Here is a 19,972-nt window from a genome sequence, read left to right as displayed (position 1 = left end):
AGATGGAAATTTCCCTACAAGAGCAAGTTTTAAGGGGTTTGCATTGAAGCATTTGGCACTGGATAGAGCTGCAAAGCATTTATTAATTGAGATGGAAAAAGATTGACGGGAGTTATAACTTCACTATAATGCAAAGAAAGTAAGGAAAGTCCCCTTTATGTCAAAATCATGCGCAATACAAAGGATTAAAAGCAATCAGGAGGTTCATGGTGTCACCAATGGCAATACTGTCTAAACACCTAAAACATCTACAAAGTACTGGCAAGAGAGGACTGTCAAGACATAGACAAGTAAAATGCATTAAGCTAAAAAGAGTGGTACTAAATTCACTCAACCTATTCTTTCTTATGTGGAACGGACAATCCAAGTTTTAAGGATAAGTTTGGAAAGCTACTTGCATATTTTCAAAGTTAACAGTTTCGTTAATTCATTGATCTTCCATCCCAGTAAATTTAATTTTAAGAATTTTGTATCTAATGGGGATGAGATTATTTGAGGGTAGTTAAAGTTATCACTAGGGAGGGCTTTCCTCAAAGGCCTCAATATATTTTGAATCCCTTGTAGTTGGGAAATAGTTGTATTCATGGTCCAATGTTTTGTACAGTCTCTCAATGTTTTGGCCAAGACTGGAACAAAACATTGAACCCGAAACATTTGAAATGTCATGTAGTCATGTCGTGATACTTTGAAATATATCAGTTGAGACAATCCTCTTACTCTTGACCGAGACATTGCCTTGAGATGAGATTTTAATCCTCAGTTGCAGTCATGTAGTACTTTAATCAGTTAGGGGTGTGTTTACGTGCTTGTGATTAGTTTTACAAAAATAAAAATAAAAAAGACGCGCTTCCTACGTTTTTCCATGATTTCAATAATATTTCTCTACTTTTTTAAATATTTCAACAGATTTCAATGAAATATTTCCATTTTTGACCTGACGGAAATACTAAATAGTAGAATTTAAACTTTGTTTTTCAGACATCTTCATTACATACTATACACACAGCCCACCGACTAAATGATTAGGTGTGCTCAATGGATCAGCCACATTTTGTATGGACCATCTAACAAACCAAAAGATAGTCGGGCTTTTTGATTAATCACTACCCTATTTTACAGCCTTTCAGGTCAATACTTGCGTGGTTAAAATTGCCGACTCACTATAATTTTTAGGTGCTAGCTCATCCTAGATCAAATCAACGTCGTCATCAATAAATTATCCCAATTATTTAGTGCCAGGCTCATAAAAAAATGTGGGATCAGGCTTCTCAAAACCTTTTGAGGTCAAAATTACAAATTCTCTTCTAACATTCAATTCTGCTAAAGTTTGTCCTAGAAATCTTTCACTACTAATTCAACCCACATCACTAACAATGCCTTATGATGTATAATAATACCAAACACTGAACACTACAATGTCCATTAGATTTCTAATGCGAAAAACCTTCCATTTTATTCCTTTAGGGTCTGTTTGGCCGCTACAAAAATCATTTTACATATCCTAAATTGAATTTTCCTTGACCTTGTGGTGGTAAACCCAAGACAAATTATCTTACATGTTTTTTTATTTTTTGAAAAGTATCTTACATGTTGTTTGTATAACATTGATCCTGATATGATTTAGTCTGTATGTTGTTTATCTGACACTAGTGCTAAGTTTATCCTGATGGAGTAAATCTTTCAAATTTGATTTTGTGATAATTATTTTGGATTATAATGTCACAATAATTATCACAAAATAAAATCTTAACACAATTAAAGAGGAGAATTAAAATTCTTTTCAAAAGAGGATCACGTTGGATCATATCACTACTAATGCCTATTTCTAAATTAAAACATTTTTAATGAAATTATAACTAAACCTATATAAATTGAAAATGAACTTCAAAGTTAAAAGAAGCTCAAGTGACCAATATTTAAAAAATAGGACCAATCAATGATCCGGTGAGGTTCGACCAGATTTTATAATAAAAACAGTTCAACTAATGAACCATGGATTTATTATTATTATTATTAAATAGAGACATTTTTGGGAAAATGTATACATATTTTAATTTGTTCAACACATTTAAACCAGGGTCCAACCGTCGATCGACTAATTTGACAAATGTTCGGTCTGATCATAGGTTAGATTTTTAAAACATTGCTAGTGGCCTTTTAGAGACTAAAAAAATTATTTAATTTTAAAATTAGTAAGTTAGATGAATTATTCTAGGGAAATTAAGATAAATATGGTAGAGAGATATGGAGCAGACGTTGAGGGAGGTGAGGCAATCAGGAAGGAAGTTGAGACTGGATAGATTCCTAGTTTCGGGTGACTGGGTAGGCATTTTAATGGGCTATCTCAGTTCTCAATGCCTAACCCAATTTCAAATCATTGCCCAATTATTCTTCAAACGGGATATACTTCCACTAGATCTCGATCGTTCCGCTTTGAGAATATGTGGCTTATGCATGAGAGATTTTATGAGAAGGTGGACATATGGTGGAAGGAGTTTTAGTTTGAGGGGAGTCCCGAGTTTATTTTCAAGAGCAAATTAAAGGCGCTTAAAGAGAAAATAAAGGTGTGGAATGTTGAAGTCTTTGGGAGGTTGAGGTTTAGAAAAAAAAACCATTCTCAAGGAGATCGGATTGCTAGATTATAAGGAAGAGAGTATGGTAATTTCAAGGGACGATATCTCTAAACATAATAATTTGAGGGCGGAATTCCAAAAAGTGGCTTTGATGGAAGAAGTGTCTTGAAAACAAAAGTCGCGGGTGAAGTGGCTGAGTAAGGGGACAATAATACTAAATATTCTCATAGGATAGCGAATTCCAGGAGTTTCAACCACATTCGCAAAGTTACAATCAATGGGGAGAGCATTGAAGAAGAGGAAGGATTAGACTAGGGATTGTGGAGTTTCTATAAGGCACTTTTCGAGGAAGATAAGTTTTTAGACCGACTCCGGATCTTTTGGAGATGGGTCCATCGCACCAGAGCAAGGAGAAGGATATAAGAGGATGAGGTGTTTGAGGCTTTGTGTGCCATGAGCGGAGAAAAAGCTCTAGATCCAGATGGGTTTACCATGACTTTCTACAAAGGTGTTGGAACATTACTAAAGAGGATTTCATGATGGTGATAAAGGAGCCCAAGGAGAGAGTATTTGGATTACGGTGTGAATAGTTCATTTATTGCTTTGATTCTTAAGAAGCCAGGTGTTGAGGATATAACTGATTTCAGACCAATTAGCCTGGTGGGGTTAGTCTACAAGCTAATTTCTAAGGTGTTGGCTAATAGATTGAAAACTGTGATAGATGTCTTATAATTGGAGTGGAGCAAGGGGCTTGCGTGAAAGGTAGGCAAATCCTAGATGGAGTTTTTATAGCCAATAAGTGCCTTGATTCTAGGAGGTGCTCAGGAAGACCAAGTTTAATTTGAAAGATTGATATGCACAAAGCCTATGACTACATGAATTGGGAAATAGGCATTTGTTGATTCGTATGGGCTTTGGGAAGAATTGGATTGAGTAAGTGATGAAATGTGTGAACTCAACATCATTCTTGATTTTGATCAATGGAAGCCTGGCTGGTTACTTCAGGATCTCTCGGGGTTTGAAGCAAGGGGATCCACTATCCCCCTTGTTGCTCGCTATGGTGGTTGATGTGTTGGGTCATTTCATTAAAAAGGCATCTAACCTAGGATTTATACGGGTTTGCAATGGGGGAATGAGTCAAAGGTTTCTTCTCTTCACTTAGCAGATGATACGATCGTTTTCTTGGATGCCTTAAGAGGATCAAGTGAGGTACTTGAGGGTGATGTTGTGTTGTTTTGAGGCGGTGTCGGGGTTAAGGATTAATTTCAGGAAGAGTAAGTTGTTTGGAGTTGGTGGAGAGGTGGGTGTGCATAGATGGGCTACTTTGTTTAGTTGCCAAAAGGAGACTTTACTGACCTCGCATTTGGGTTTGCCTCTTGGAGTGGATTATAAGAGCAAGGCTATTTGGGATCCAATAATAGAGAGCATGGAAAAGAGATTGAGCTCTTGGAAAGGCAGATACTTATCGAAGGGGGAAAACTCGTATTCCAATCTATCACCTTTTTTTGTTCACTATCCCCAAGAGTGTGGAGCCGAAGCTAGAAAAGATTGTGAGGGATTTTCTGTTCAATGATAAAAACAAGGAGAAAAAGATTCATTTGGTAAATTGGAAGGTGGTTTGTGCAACGAAGGACGGGGGCTTGGGGATTAAGGCTTTAGAGTAGCCAATAGGGCGTTGTTAGGGAAGTGGTTGTGGCGGTTTGGGAGCGAAAATTTTTAGTTTGTGGAGAAGATCATAATACGGTGAAAAGAGAAATGGTTGGGAGAGTGAGGAGGTGAAGTCTTTGTATGGTTGTAGTGTTTGGAGAGGTATTATGAAAGTGGGGCAAGATTTCAAGAAATAGGTCAAGTTCAAGTCTTAGTATTCTGAGAGGATTGGTGGTGTGGTGATTCTCCTCTGAGCCATAAATTATTGTGCCTCTACAACTTCTCGTCAAAGAAAGAGAGTGTGCTTTTTTGAACGTTGAGGGAAACGGGATTGTTTGGAATCTGGATTTTAGGAGGGACTTTAATGATTGGGAATTTCAAGAGGTAGCATAACTTACAACTCTCCTTAATCATGCAAGATGGGATTGTTCGGAAAAGGATAGGAGAGAGTGGACTCACACTAAAAGAAACATCTTCTCTGTTCGATCCTTTGCATCGAGGCCAATTCACACTCTGAATATGTTCAGTATTTTTTCTTCTATGCTCATTTGGGGATCGAAGGCACCCTTTAAGGTGCGTTTTCTTTTTCACTTGGTTAGCCGTGTTGGGCAAACTTCCCACTATTGATCTTCTCATTATTCGGGCATTTGTTACCCCAAACTATTGTTTCTTGCGCAATTCTAGTAATGAGTCGGTGGTTCACATTCTCATTCATTGGAACTTCTTTCTATCAATATGGTATCATTTCCTCAATCTTTTTAAATTCAATTGGATGGTTCCTAGTTCCTTGTTGTCTCTTTTCCAAAGTTGGGATCAATACGTGTTTTTGGGGCGGAAGATCTTGTGGAGACTCGTTCCCCTTGCCATTAATTAGAGGCTTGGTTGGAGAGAAATGGTAGAAATTTCAAAGATGCGATCTCTCCATTTCATGATGTGGTGCTTAGAATTCTTGGTCTATAATTTTTTTGGTGTAAATTAACCCCTGATTTTAAGGGTGTATTTTTTGAGGAGTTTGTCTTTAGATGGTACTCCCTTTGTGATTAGTTTGCTCTTTTGGTGAGTCATCTCGACCACCTTTTGTATCGTTTCTATTCAATTAATAAATCTACACTAATCAAAAAAAAAAAAAAAAAGGAAAGTGGAATCCCATGTATTTAGTGAGATTCCACTTTCATGTTTTTGGTGTTGCGAATAACTCATCCGGGATCCACTCTTACATTTTACATTTAAAAGCAATGAGACAAACAATAAAAACGTGAATATGTGAATACCGCCCTAGGGTAGTATAACAAAAACAGCGTAACAAATACAACCTTAAAGATTGAATCCCAGATTGGTAGGAACATAAAGTTATACGGTCTCCGATATCCAACATAAAATTTTTGGTTTCGAACTGTATTTTGATTACCCTAGATGGAAATATTTCAGTGAATGTGGAAATTAACACAATTTTCATGGAAATGTTTTGGAAATGATAGCATTATTGAGGAATTTTATTGAAATTGTAGGAAATTACAAAATAAGCATGAACACACACAATCTATAGAAAAGAAACCCTATTATAAAAGGACTCAAACTACCTAAACTTATCCACCAAGTATCCTAATTAAAAAAAACTGATGCTTCTAATATTGGGCTGGCTGATCCACTCTATAATGGGTGGTACAGCAGGCTAGTCAGGCCCATAATAACAATAATAGAAACCTAATTAATTTGTAGTCCACTAATAATTAAATAGAACATAAACTCTTGGGCCCACAACCTAAAAATATAAAATCAAACAGACTCAATAACTCATTTAAATTTAAACCCTAAAACTAAACTAGGGCCTAAATAGGATAGGCCCATGAACTTTGATGTCCCCATCATGGGCACTCGAAGACTAGCTCCAAAGTAAGCAACTTGTTGTTCATCATTATTTCAACAACCCATATGGTTTTTATTGAATTTTGATGACTTGTGACCATGTTTTATCATTACCTACAGTTTGAATTAAACATCAGATTTTCATTAGATTTAGGTTTGAGAGCACTTTATAAAAAGATGTATAAGGCTGTGATTTTCATAAACATTAATAAGAATTACAGGATTTTTAGTTTTAGAGATTGAAAGGTGTGAAACCTAAGGTTTAGAGTGAGTCTAAACCAATTTGTAGTTTGTTATTCTACCTGCAAGTACCAATCAATTTCTTCTTAGTTTCACATCCTTTGTCAGATTCTTCTGTTTTCTACCAAACCCTATGTAATGCCCAAAAAATTTTATTACATGTCTCAACGAATAAATTTTACAAAATTTGTTGATTACTAATCAAAGATGTGATGAGATAGTTTGTGAGTCAATCAGGTATTGTTTGTAGGTTTAATAACTATCGAGAAACATAGTTTTGCACGAGTTTGATTTGTTGATTTAAGTTAGTTGATCCAAAATGATATTTTAGAAGAATATTTGTGAATATAAAAACCTAATTCATATTCATTTCTGTAAACCTATTAAGAGAAGCCGACTCTTGAAGTTGTTTGTCTCTTGACTTTTAATTTAGGTGTTGATCTCGTTAAGAAGTGAAAGTGAATTAAAAGATGGACTAGTTGATTAAAGATTCAGGACACCGAGTTCAGAAGTTAAGAATTGAATATGAAGAGGTAGGGAACTTCCAATTTCTTAATTATAGTCATAGATTTTATTTTATTTTTTAAATCTGTTTTTGTTTCAAAGTAATGATTATTTAAAAATTAGTTCAATGTAGGTATTTGGACCAAAATGCATCCATGTTAGTTTAGAATTTTGATCTATCGATGTTGTATTTATGTCATAGGAGATTTTATTTGTTGACATCAACATGGAGCAAAAAGTTTTAATTTTTAAAGGTATTCTTTAAAATTTCTTTTGAAAAAAAAAAAAAAAAAGATTTTTGAGAGAAATTTTATTTTGATGTCAAGAATGGTTTTATTAATTTTGTAAAAGAATTACAAGGTTTGGACTAGTGGGAAAAAATTGATTTTTCAAAAGAGATCCTGGTTGGATGTTATTGTTGGTATTATTGTACATGTTGATGTGTATGGTGTATGAATACCCAAGTATGTTAGATTAGCTCACGTGATCGTGAGGTGTGCTTTATTTTCCTAGATATAATTTGCGTCATCGCGAGGTGTTATTTCTTTTCCTAATGTTAGCTCGCTTGATCGCGAGGTGGATATTGTGACAATATGGTATTTCACAGAAAGACTAGGTATTCATACGCATACTAAGTGTTACTTTTCAGTTTAATTTATGCTTTGAAAAAAAAAATAGTTTCATATTTCCAAAAAAAGATGTTTAATGTTTTGAAAACAAAAAGAATAATTATACTTATATATATTTTAGTGATCTATTAAAGGGTTAGAGAATACCTATAAAGAATAGTTGGTCATAACTTTCCAGAGCGACACTCTACTCTAGGATATAGATTGAGATGTCTGATCTCCCTAGTAGTATGGGATGCTTTGGAGATCAGCACCACTTTCGATATCCGAGAAATTCCCTTCTACCTTTAATAGAGACCAAGGTGTAAAGGTAGTGTCTGTACAGAACTAAAGTTATTTGAGGTTCACACACATGCCTGATGGGTATAGATGAAGTTGACTAGCCAATGATCATCAGCGGTTGAACGGATTTGACCCACGCTATGGAGGCATGTTTCATTATTGCCCTGGTCAAATGGCCAACCTAAGCCGGATAAACAACTCCCCCTTTTTGATTTGCCTTGTTGGCCATAAAACCAAGAACTAACGAAAGTGTTCCACACCGGTGAAGTAATGGAGCATATTCATATCTTGACTGAGATGTTCATATCAGTTGTGATCCTCAAACCTTTATTCTAACACACTATCATTGATTGTTTATCATGTTGATGCCAAGATGATTCTCGAATGTTTACATTTACAGTATTTTAGTTAAATTACTTAAATACAGTTATTTCAACATGTTAATTTAATTGTTTTCGTAGTTGATATTATTTGAAATAAAATTTACATATTTTTAAAAATGCTTTTGGTAATTAATCTACATATTTGGACTATGATTTTGAAATATACGTTTCCTACTTGGTAACTCCCTTGTTACTCACCCTACCAATCATCTTAGTTTCAAGAAGTTCCAGTGATCAATGATCAGCTTTATGATTGTTGCAGTTTCAAGATTAGTAGGTTTGTGTTGTGAACGTCAATAGATAGTAGGTAAGTTTATGTTAAGAGAATAAGTTAATATATTCTTGGCAGTAGGTGCCATTATTTATTTCTGTTATATATAAATAAAAGGAGTTGTGAGAGAGCATTGTTGCTTTTGTTTATATATCATATTTAATTATGCTTCCGCTGCAATATTTGATATCATTGTCTAAAATTGTTGAGTTATGGGTTTATAAATGTATGGGAAATATCTCACACCTCGAGATTCTAACACATAATCATGGGGATACGTGTTAAGATTTTAGGGCGCGACACCCTACCCCAAAACTTACACCTGCACCTTGATTTCTCCCCCAAAACTAGGGCTTAAAATGGGTAAGACTTTATCCGAAATCTGAGTAATCCAAATTTAGCGTGTTTGGTACCTTCAAGTATATATGAATTAAAAAATGGGTTGGATATGAGTTGATGTCCCTTGACCCGAGTCGGATACGGATACATCCATATATCCGCCTAAATCCGAATGATATATTACTTTGTAAGTATTATTTTCATATTTTTGAAGTCATCTTTCATCAAGCAACAAATGTTAGGTGTAGTGGTCAAGGCCTTTCTTCAAAAAGGGAGAAGTCTTGAGTTAAGTCACCTTTTGGCCACACATGTAGGAATTTTCCTTGAAATAACCTTAATAGTTTGAAATTATCTAACTTGACTGACCCGAATCAATTAATTCAATCGAATAGAATCTGGATATGAGTTTAATGAAAGCAAAAAAAAAAAAATTGGATACGATTTTAACTAGTAGGATCCGAGACAGATCCGAATAAAAATTTGGACATGGATATGGATATATTCATATCCAGCCTAAACTCGGACTGTTTTAAGCCCTACCTAAAACTTACTATTTTGGTTCTAAACTCACCTACAACTTGCTTAGAGCACCATGCAACTTTTCCATTGTTTATCGAAATCACCCAAAACTCCATCTAAACACTACCTACTCCAGCCCAACCCAACCCAACCCAACATTGCATAAGCCTCACTGTAGTATTGTCGCCCCACTCAAAACAGTCCCACAATGTTGCCCTGTTAATCTTAACCATAGTTGCACCCTCCTAAAATCCCTACAATTTAGTCTAGCCACTGACCTTGATCCTAACCCCCCAATTGAACCAAAATCATACCGCAACTTAACCCTAAAATTAAATTGATGGGGACATAAAATCTTGAAGTGTAGATTTTAGTTTTTATTTAGATTTCTATTTTAGAACTATAATTTTATGTTTTTAGGATTTATTTTCATGTATTATTGGCTCATGTTCTTAGTATAATATTTAGGGCCAATTTAATCATTTTAATTCATCTTTTATTTAAATTTATTAGGGTTGAAAAATCAGGAAAGAGAAAGTTACAAAAATTTGGTTATTCATTTGGTGTTTTAATTTATTAGGACTCTTAGATTTATTTTCTTTATATAGATTGTACTAGGGGTTTTTTTTTTTTAATGAATGAAGAATGATGAATAAAAAGAAAGCTTAAGTTTTATCTTCCCAACAATGGGTGTGGTATGAGGTAATTTTGGAGTAAGTCCAATATAACATTCTTTTATTCTAATCTTTATTTTTCTTTTCTATTTTTTTTTTTTTTGTCTTTCTTGATTTTCTTTTAATTCCTTATACTTGATTTGTAGAATTCTTGATTCTTGAAACCTACAAACCTTAACCCTTAATCCTTCCCCATTTTCTTTAACCCTTATTTTATTAATCTCTTTTCCAAATCTTAACCCTTAATCATTTCCTTACCCTACAAGCCTTTAACCATTTTCATTGGGATTGTGGTTATTAGGTAAAATGGAGTTGACATTATTTGTTCAAATGGTATTGAATTACTTTATTTTCTAAGTATAATATTGCAGTCAGATTCGGGAAAAAACTTCTAGATTATCTATCAGAGTTCGTAAGGAAAAGTAATCTTCTTGCTAGCAGGAAAAACTAGAGAGGTTACACCAACTAAATCTGCATAAAAGTATACCTGTTTTGATAACCTTCTGATTTCTTGGTTCAGAATTATGCTGAACAAATTCATATCCTCATGGTTTCGCCTGATGAAGATAAAATTATTTATTGTACATATTGAGTACCAAATATATCAGCATTAGTTAGACCAAAATGGTTGGATGCATATGCGAATACCTGTTCATAAACTTTAACTCAACTTCATCTGCTGTGCCAAATATGGATTTGCGGAACAATCTAAAACAAACAAACATGGAAAAATGTACCAAATCAAGACACCATCCCAACAGTTGAGTAAAAACAAAAAGTTTGATTGACAATGAATAAAAATTTGAAGGGAAAAAAGGGAAACACAAAAGAAAGACAAGCGAGAAAAATACAAGAATACAATAAAAGGAAAAAAAGGAAAAAAAAAAAAAATGGCTGCACTAGCATCTCCTTTACCAGAAGATACTCTGAACTACTACTGCTGGCTAAGAGTTCTGCCAAGTAATTTGACAAGCACAGTTAAAAGTTCCGTATTTCTCTAAGGATGTAGGGCTATCTCCAAGAGCCTCTTCTATTTATTTACTTATTTTTATTTTTTAACAGTTAACCAAGAGGCTCAGAGTTGTAGTGTCAATAAGGATATGACAAGCATGATTAAGTATCGAGTATGAGAGGCTCACGCGCTCCCATTGACCATTTCAAGAGCCAAGCCTTTGTCAACAACAATAAGGTTGATAATTTCTTTCCAAATGACCCAATAAATAGCAAAAGGAGAAACCCACTATGAACAATCACAATCACAATGTCAAATGTCACCAAAAATCAACTAAAAAGAAGCTCAGTCACACTCTTAAGCGAGCAAGTTCAATACAAAGAGCCAAACAACAAAAATACTTCCAAACTTCACTGAAGTCACAAGAAAATAGGTGATCTTAGGATTTCCAAACTTGCCTTGCAGATAAAACACATGTTAGAGATGATTGGCCTACTAATCAAGTGGTTTAATATTAAAAGAAAAAACATGAAGAGGATAAGGCTAAGCTAACGTAGCTTTAACAAGTAAATGGAGAATCTAAATTAACATCACCAAGAAGGACCATACCGAGAATTTACGCGAAGACAAGGTTTATGTTCTTGCCCTTGAGGTACTTCTTGGTTAGTTGAAAAACCAAGATGTCTTGACCAAACAATTACACACCGAGACAACCCAAGATGAACCACCAATGTCTTGCTCCAGTCACCCTCTGAGGCCAAAAACACCTTGGTGGAGGCATCTCCAAAATAAATTTTGAAAATTGCTTTTAAAGGCCCGCGTCCTAAGGTCTAAAATCTTGCTTTGTTCCATTGTTACAATTTTCCAGACCAATGTAACATAAATGAAACATTTGGAATGTATCGGAGAACTTACTTTAAATTGATAAATTTTAGTTTTTAAGCGTATTCTGTTCCGTCTTGTATCGTTTTCTATTTACATTTTATCCGTATTCTGCTTTGCCTTGTATCATTTTAAATTTTCAATTGAAAATGTAGTTTCAAGTGCCCAGCATTGTACCGCTTAACATTTAAATGAAAGTTAGAAAACAAAATCACACATTTTCACATCAATGTTAGAAATGTTCATAAACATTTTGAACCAAACATAGGTACCTTGAAACATTGAAGTTAATACATTTATCGTTGGAGAAGTTTTATTGTTTAGAAGAGAAAGAGAGATTTAGAGGAGAAGCATTGAGAGAGACTCAATAGAATTATTATTTTCTATAAGCCTCCTTTCTTATATTTATATAAGAGAATTAGGGCTACACTAAGTGGGACATGTGGAACTGAAAAAGACCAATTTGCCCCCACACGTCCTATACATACCAATAACATTCCCCCTCAAGTTGGAAAGTCCAACATGGAACAAAAAACTAAAGGAAATAAACTAAAGAAACTACATAAAATAAACTACTAAATAAAAGAAAATAAAAGAAACTAAAGAAAAAATAACACTCCCCCCTCAAGCTAGAGCATAAATATCAAGTAAATCTAGCTTGGAGCAAATAAGACTGAGGCGACTACATTTAAGTCCCTTAGTGAACATATCTACCAGCTAATCTTCAGACTTCACGAACGGTGTACTAATTTCCCCACATAAAACCTTGTCTTTGAAAAAGTGACAATCTGTCTCAAATTGCTTTGTTCGCTCATGAAACACTGGATTGGAAGCAATATGAATTGTAGCTTGATTATCACAATATAATCGCATAGGAGTAGCTATCTTAATATCCAATTCTCAAAGAAAATTCGAGTTCACATGTCATTAGAGTCATTGCTCTATATTCTGTCTTTGCACTAGACCTTGCAACCACATTTTCCTTCTTACTTCTCCAGGAAACCAAGTTTCCTCCCAAGAAAGTGCAATACCTAGATGTAGACCTCCTATCAAGTGGAGAACCTGCACAGTCAGCATCACAATACCCCTCTAAGTCCAAATGATCTTTGGACTTATACATAAACCACGTCCTGAAAATCATTTAAGAAATCGAAGGATCCGAACAACTTCCCAATGTGGAACCCTAGGTGTTTCCATAAACTGACACACTACATTTACTGCAAAAGAAATATCTTAACGAGTGATAGTCAAATAATTGAGTTTACCAACTAGTCTTATGTATTTTCCTGGATCATCAAACAATTCTCCATTGTCTATTATCAACTTTGAATTAGGGTCCATTGGGGTGTCCATAGGTTTACTTCCCAACATACCTGTCTCATCAAGCAAATTAAGAACATACTTTCTCTGAGCCAGGTTAATACCTTTCTTAGATCTCGCAACTTCTATCCCTAAGAAATAACACAACTTGCCAAGATCTTTTGTTTGAAACTGTGTCTGAAAAAAAGCTTTCAGCTCCTCTATTCCATTAGTGTCATCACCTGTGATGACTATATCATCAACGTAAACTACCAAAATGACAATCCCTAAATAACTAAAGTGAACAAACACAGAATGATCTGTCTGACACTGTTTCAACACAAATTGAATGACTACCTCACTGAATCTCCCAAATCAAGCTCGTTGAGACTGTTTTAGGCCATAAATGGTCTTTTTTCAAATTACGCACCATGTCAGACTCCTCCTAAACAACAAAATTAGGAGTTTATTACGTACACGTCCTCCTCCAAATCACCATTCAAAAATGCATTCTTAACATCCAGCTGACATAAGGGCCACTAAAAGTGAGCAACAAGGGAGATAACAATACAAATAGAAGTCATTTTTGCCACAGGAAAAAAAAAAATTTGAGTAGTCCACACCATAAGTCTGAGTATTAGCCTTTAGCCATGAGGCGGGCCTTCAACCGTTCAACAGACTCATCAGGCAAATACTTTACCACATACACCTAACGACAACCAACAATGCGCATACCAATAGGTAAGACTAACTCCCAAGTACCATTGTGATGAAAAACATCCATCTCAACCTCTATAACCTGTTTCCAACTTGAATGAGACAAAGTATCCTGTACACTACTAGGAATAGACATAGAAGAAAGAGCAGAGACGAAACCACGATACGAAGTAGACAGATGAGATAAAAAAAACAAACTTAGAAATGGGGTGCTTAGTACAATGACGAGTGCCTTTCATTTGTGCAATAGGAAAACCAAAATCAAAAGAAGTACTAGATACCTAATCTGCAGACTATGAAGACGATGGTAAGGTGTCTATGTCTGGAGGAGAATGAGGATTTGAAGTTGTCAGTTGCTTTCTACGAACATAAGTGAGTAAAAATGGAACAGTAGGAGATAAATCAACTACAAGAAGAGGAAGAACTAACAAAAGATCATCATACTGTATTGGATATGTAAAAAATGTAACATTTACACTGACATAAACACGACGAGTTAAAGGATCATAGCAACGATAACCTTCTTGAATACGAGAATAACCCAGAAAAACACATTTCACCGAATGTGAATCAAACTTATCAAAACCAGGAGACGACTGATGAACAAACGAGACACAACCAAAAGTCCATACAGGTAAGGAAAATAAAAGACTCGAAGGAAACAGAACAGAATGAGGAGACTGACCATCAAGAACAGACATAAGCATACGATTAATCAAATAACATGTTGTAAGAATCGCATCCCCCAGTAAGGTTTGGGAACTTGCATCTAAAACATCAGAAAATGTGCAACTTCAAGAAAGTGTTGATTTTTACATTCAGCAACACCATTTTGTTGAAGGGTGCGTGTACAAGAAGTTTGATGAATAATACCAAATGATGAAAAATAGTCATTCAAAAGTCCAAAATCATATTATTTAGCATTATCACTACGAAACAAACTTGATTTGCACACCAAACTAAGTTTGAATTTCAATATGAAATAATTTAACAATGGAAAATAAGTCAGAATGATCTTTCATCAAATAAAATCATGTCATTCTTGAAAAATCTACAAAAGTAACGAAGTACTGAAACCCACAACGCGAAACAATCCTATAAGGACCCCAAATATCATAATGAACTAGATTAAACTGACTCGATACTCTAATAACAGATCTAGATGGATAAAAAACACGATGATGTTTAGCTTATTGACATGACTCATAATCTAAAACAGAAATATGACTCAAGGTGGAAACCATCTTTTTTTAAAAAGCGAAGTGAAGGATGACCAAGTCTACAATACCATTGTTGCGGAGTGATTGTGGTATGAAGAGCAGGCGAACCTCCACCACCATCCAAATAGTAGAGACCTTCAGATTCATATCCCCCACCAATCGTCATATTTGTCCTTAGATCCTGAAAAACACAATATGAGCGGTACAACGTCACGGAACAATGAAGAGATTGAGTTAACTTACTGATGGACATTAAACTGAAAGGACATTTAGGGACATAGTAAAAAGATAAAGAAAGAGTAGAACAGGGAACGACGATTCCAATACCCTAGAAGTAGTACCATCAGTAAGAGTGACAAACTGAGACGAAAAGGAAAAATGTTGAATGGATGAAAACACACCTGATGACCCAGTCATGTGATCTGACGCCCCTGAATCAATGACCCAAGGGGATGAAGATGAAACAAGACAGAATATACCTGAGCGAGTTATAGTCGCAGTGTTGGAGGACGAGGCACCAGGTTGAAGAGGATAAAGTAACTTGGAATACTCATCACAAGAGATAGTAATCATATCTGCATGGGAAACCACCTGATGAGGAGGATCAACAAAACCACCACCATTAATGTCACTAGAAATAGCCTGATTGGCCTAATTTGTTGGCTGACCATGTAAATCCAAACAGAAATCCACAAAGTGGCCATCAAGTCCACAATGGGTATACTTCCTGGGTGCACCACGACTACGACCCCCACTAGAATCACGACTCCCTCCACGGCCTCTACCACAGTCACCACGATACCCACGACCACCACCATGGCCAATACTACGACCACGACCACGATCTGTACTTCCAAAAACAGTCAATGCTAATCGATGAGATTCAGACACCAATGATGTAACACCAAAACCACTAACAGAAGTTTTAAAGACGAGAAAAATTTTAGTAAGTGAAGGCAACTCTCTTTTCGCTATCAACGTAGTACGGCCAAATCAGTAGTAAGGGGTTGATATACATTAAGCTCGTTCTATATATTTTGAAGGTGAGAGTAATATGCTGGTAAACTTTGTTCACTTACCTGAACGGAAAAAAATTCTTCAACCAACTGATAAATCCAAAAATATTATTCGCTCCAAAATACATCTTGCCAACCTAAATCCAAATCTCCTTGACAGAAAATAAGAACATCAAGTTGACACCAATGGTCGAATCCATACAGTTCCACAACCACGTCATAATCTAAGTATATTCCTAAACCCACTCAGAGTAGTGAGGATCGTCAGTCTTAGGAAGATCATCTTTCATATACTTCCATCTTTCATATACTTCCAATTTTCCTTGGCAGTAAAGGACATCTCAACAGATTTCAACCAAAGGGATAAAATTATCTCCATTTAATTTGATCAAGGTCATCTGAAGATTAAAGAACTCAGGAGGAGATAGAATGTTGGACTTCATCTCCATCAAATATCACTCCACAATAAACAGATCGCATCAAATAAATCAGATTTGAAATACCAATCAAATCTGTTATATATATATAATAGATCTGATTCACAAACTAGATAGTAATAACCAAATATGATCGAATATGGTCTATGTAATTACAAATCAAATCACAGATGACTAAAGTCCCTTTTTTTTTATAAATCGCGAATATTCGGAAAGTAGATCTAAACCTCCTAAGGAAAAACACACTACCAAACCACAACTTGCACCACCAAACTACAAAACACCAACTTCAAACATACTGTGAGTATTTACCAACTAAAAAATTAAAACCCTAGGTTGTAATCAGAAGCCTAACCAAATAGATGGAAGAAGAAGAAGAAATGGAAATAGGAAGAGAAGAGTAGGTTCTCAAAACTTCATAATCTAAATCTTGCTTTGATACCATATTATTGTTTAGAAGAGAGATTTAGAGAAAAAGCATTGAGAGAGACTCAATAGAATAATTATTTTCTATGAGCCACCTCTCTTATATTTATATAAGAGAATTAGGGCTACACTAAGTGGAACGTGTGGAATTGGAAAAGACCAGTTTGCCCCCACACGTTCTATACATACCAATAACAAAAAGTATTGAAATACCCATATTATGTTCCGTCCTGTAATGTTTTGATGCTTAATTTAGAATCAAATACCTGTAGCACGATAATAAAACATACAAATATGTTCGTAAAACATTGACATTTGAATTTCAATAAAGGAATTTTTTTGTAAGAGATGGTGAATCAACATGTTTTATGAAACATATAAAAACATTCGAAATTTGAAACAAACAACAATATATTGTTGCAGTCAAAATATTAAACTTCAACATATTTCATGAAATATTTTCATTTTTACAGTAATTGACAAGATGGTTAATCGACAATTCCCTTTAGTATATATAATCTAAAAATCACTATTCAATTCGTGAAATATTTGGGTGAACATTGAATTTTAACCAAAATAATAAAAATCTAGGTATTAAAATACAGTTCAATAGAAATATTTTGATACACAGTAAACATTGATCGAAAAATATTTTGTTGAAAAAGTATTCCAAAATTATTGACAAAAATTATAATAAAAAAATAATAAAGATTGTAATTTGCCAGCAGAAAAGACTCGTAAATTACACATGATAATGATATACACTGCAAAAAGTTAAACAATGATGTTCATTTAGTAGCATAAATAAGTTGTGATCAGTTAGATATTTATATCATCTTATTTGATGTATTCCAAGTATATTAGCACATTAGCAAAAACACTCATATGGAATCATCTTAAAAGTGCCACATCGATGAAGTGGTAAAGCCTATGTGATTAGTTAGATATCTATATGTTCTTATTTGATGCATTCTACGTATTCTAGCACATTGGCATAAACACTCGTATGGAACCATCCAAAAGGTGTCACTTCGGTGAAGTGATAAAATCTATGAGGTAATACCAAAGACCTACAATCAAACCCCCACTTTCACACTTATACCTATAAAAAAAATATTTGTAAAATCATGAATGTTTTATTATTTTATATATAGGAACATAGTCATATATATATTTTTAAAATATGATATAATAATACGTGAATATAATATTTAATACTTTGTTCATTCATGAAGGTGTTATTCATATTAAGGTGTATGTAGTTATTGTGATGGCAATTTTTCTCTCCCCTCGAATATACTTACAATATTATTCTCATTTCTATGTAAATATAATTGTTTTTTTATTTGTCAGGCTCTCAAATGTGCACCAACTTATAACAAAATGTTTATCTTCATTTCCATACTCCATACAGTTGTTTATTGTATTTTAATCATTTATGTGTTATAATGTTTGTTTTATTATTTCCTACACTACCAATGGAAATGTTCACAGATTAGCCACAACATTCCTACCATTCTTTGAAAATTATATTAATTTCCAAGTTGATCAAAAATCTTTCTATTTTCATACTAATTGATGTAGACACTGCAATTAGAGTCAGTGTTTTAAAAACCTAAGCCTCAAGGCGGGCGTAGGCTTCATGCCTTGAGGCTTAAGCCTCATCAAATATTAGTAAGGCTTACATCGTACGCCTCATACCGCACACCTCAATAGGTTCAGCGAAACCCAATATCGTGGGTTAAAAAAATCAATTTTTATTTTATTTTCTTGTTTTATTTGTATAAACCACCCCCCCCCCCCCTCTCCAAATGTCTCTTATTTACATAACCCTACTAAATGGAAGTGTTTTTTGTCTTCTAAAGTTAGATTATCAAGAGTTCTCTCAAAATCTCTCTTTGAAACCCTATAATCTCCCTACACCAAGGTTTCTTCCTTGAGGCTCCAATACTCATCCAAATTCGAATCCGTCGATTCCTACAACTTTCTTACGAAGATTTGATTAAATAGAACCAAGAAATCAAGGATTTACTAAGGTTTTGAGATATTTGATTTTTCTAGGTATATTCTTGAACGTTTTGCCTTTTTTTTTTTCCTTCAAAAACTCATATTTCTCTCTTGTTTTTATGCTTGATTCTATATTAAATTGCTACTTCCTTACATTTTTAATGTTTAATTTCTATTTTATGCTTGAAGGTTGTTTACTTTTTTTTTTTCTGAATTTATGATAATTTTTATATATGTTTTAGGATTTTTTTAAAAATTAATTGAGGCTTACACCTCAATGCACCTTGAGGCTAGCGCCTTGCCTCAAGTACGCCTTAGGTACTTTAAAACACTGATCAAAATATAACATCTTGTGTATAGTAATGATTCAACATATTTCCATGAAATAGACCAAAATATTTTCATTTTCAAAAATCACAAGGCTTGAAACAAAAATTAATTGGCAATTTCTTTTTCTATATACAATAATGCAAGATTTCAATGAAAATATTTTGATAAGTAAAATTTGACTAAAATATCCTTCTTTTTAAATTAAAAAAATTCTAAAAATGTTGATAATATCTATAAAAAAATTATGTCTATATATATATGGGTCTGGATCCCTTAACTCCTACGAATGACTCATGAAAAACACACATGATCCCAACCCTTTAAATGCAAAATCCAAAGGTTGAGATTTATCCTCAAGATAAGTATCTCCGAGATTTGTGTTATCAAGATATTCATACATCCCAACTGTTGGATTTTGTGTTTAAAGGGTTGGGATCATGTGTTTTTTTCATGAGTCATTCTTAAGAGTCAATGGATTCCAACCCTATATAAATTGCTTTTAGTCCAATATATATTTCTTTTAGAAAGGACTAGTAAGTTACAAATAATATGCATTTATAAGTAGAAATCTATTTTATAGTACATCTTTTTTGGAAAGGCATATGATGAAATCAGATTAATGAAAGAAAATAAAATGATGATGGTTGAGAAGGTCATCTGACTACGATACAATATTAAGCTAGCCCAACAATTTGCACAAGGAATTCCACCAAAACAAAAATCCTCAAAGAAAACACCTTTAAATTCCTTAAATAATTA

General features: G+C 34.2%; 1 protein-coding gene across 1 annotated transcript in view; it reads right to left on the bottom strand.

Moving 5' to 3' along the window:
• LOC147387891 (uncharacterized) overlaps positions 1-19,972 on the bottom strand; it is a 32,497-nt gene that overhangs the window by 5,778 nt on the left and 6,747 nt on the right. Inside the window, exons 5-6 of the mRNA XM_086420104.1 lie at positions 10,576-10,635; positions 10,415-10,484 (exon numbers count right to left, since the gene is read on the bottom strand). Of these exons, the coding sequence (XP_086276230.1) occupies positions 10,415-10,484; positions 10,576-10,635 (130 nt within the window). The remainder of the gene's footprint in view (positions 1-10,414; positions 10,485-10,575; positions 10,636-19,972) is intronic.

The sequence above is a fragment of the Akebia trifoliata genome, chromosome 13 (assembly GCF_017979445.1).
Source record: "Akebia trifoliata isolate Shusen 1 chromosome 13, ASM1797944v1, whole genome shotgun sequence".
NCBI lineage: Eukaryota > Viridiplantae > Streptophyta > Magnoliopsida > Ranunculales > Lardizabalaceae > Akebia > Akebia trifoliata.
Note: the sequence above shows the minus strand (reverse complement) of the source record. Positions and strands in the feature narration are given on the sequence as shown.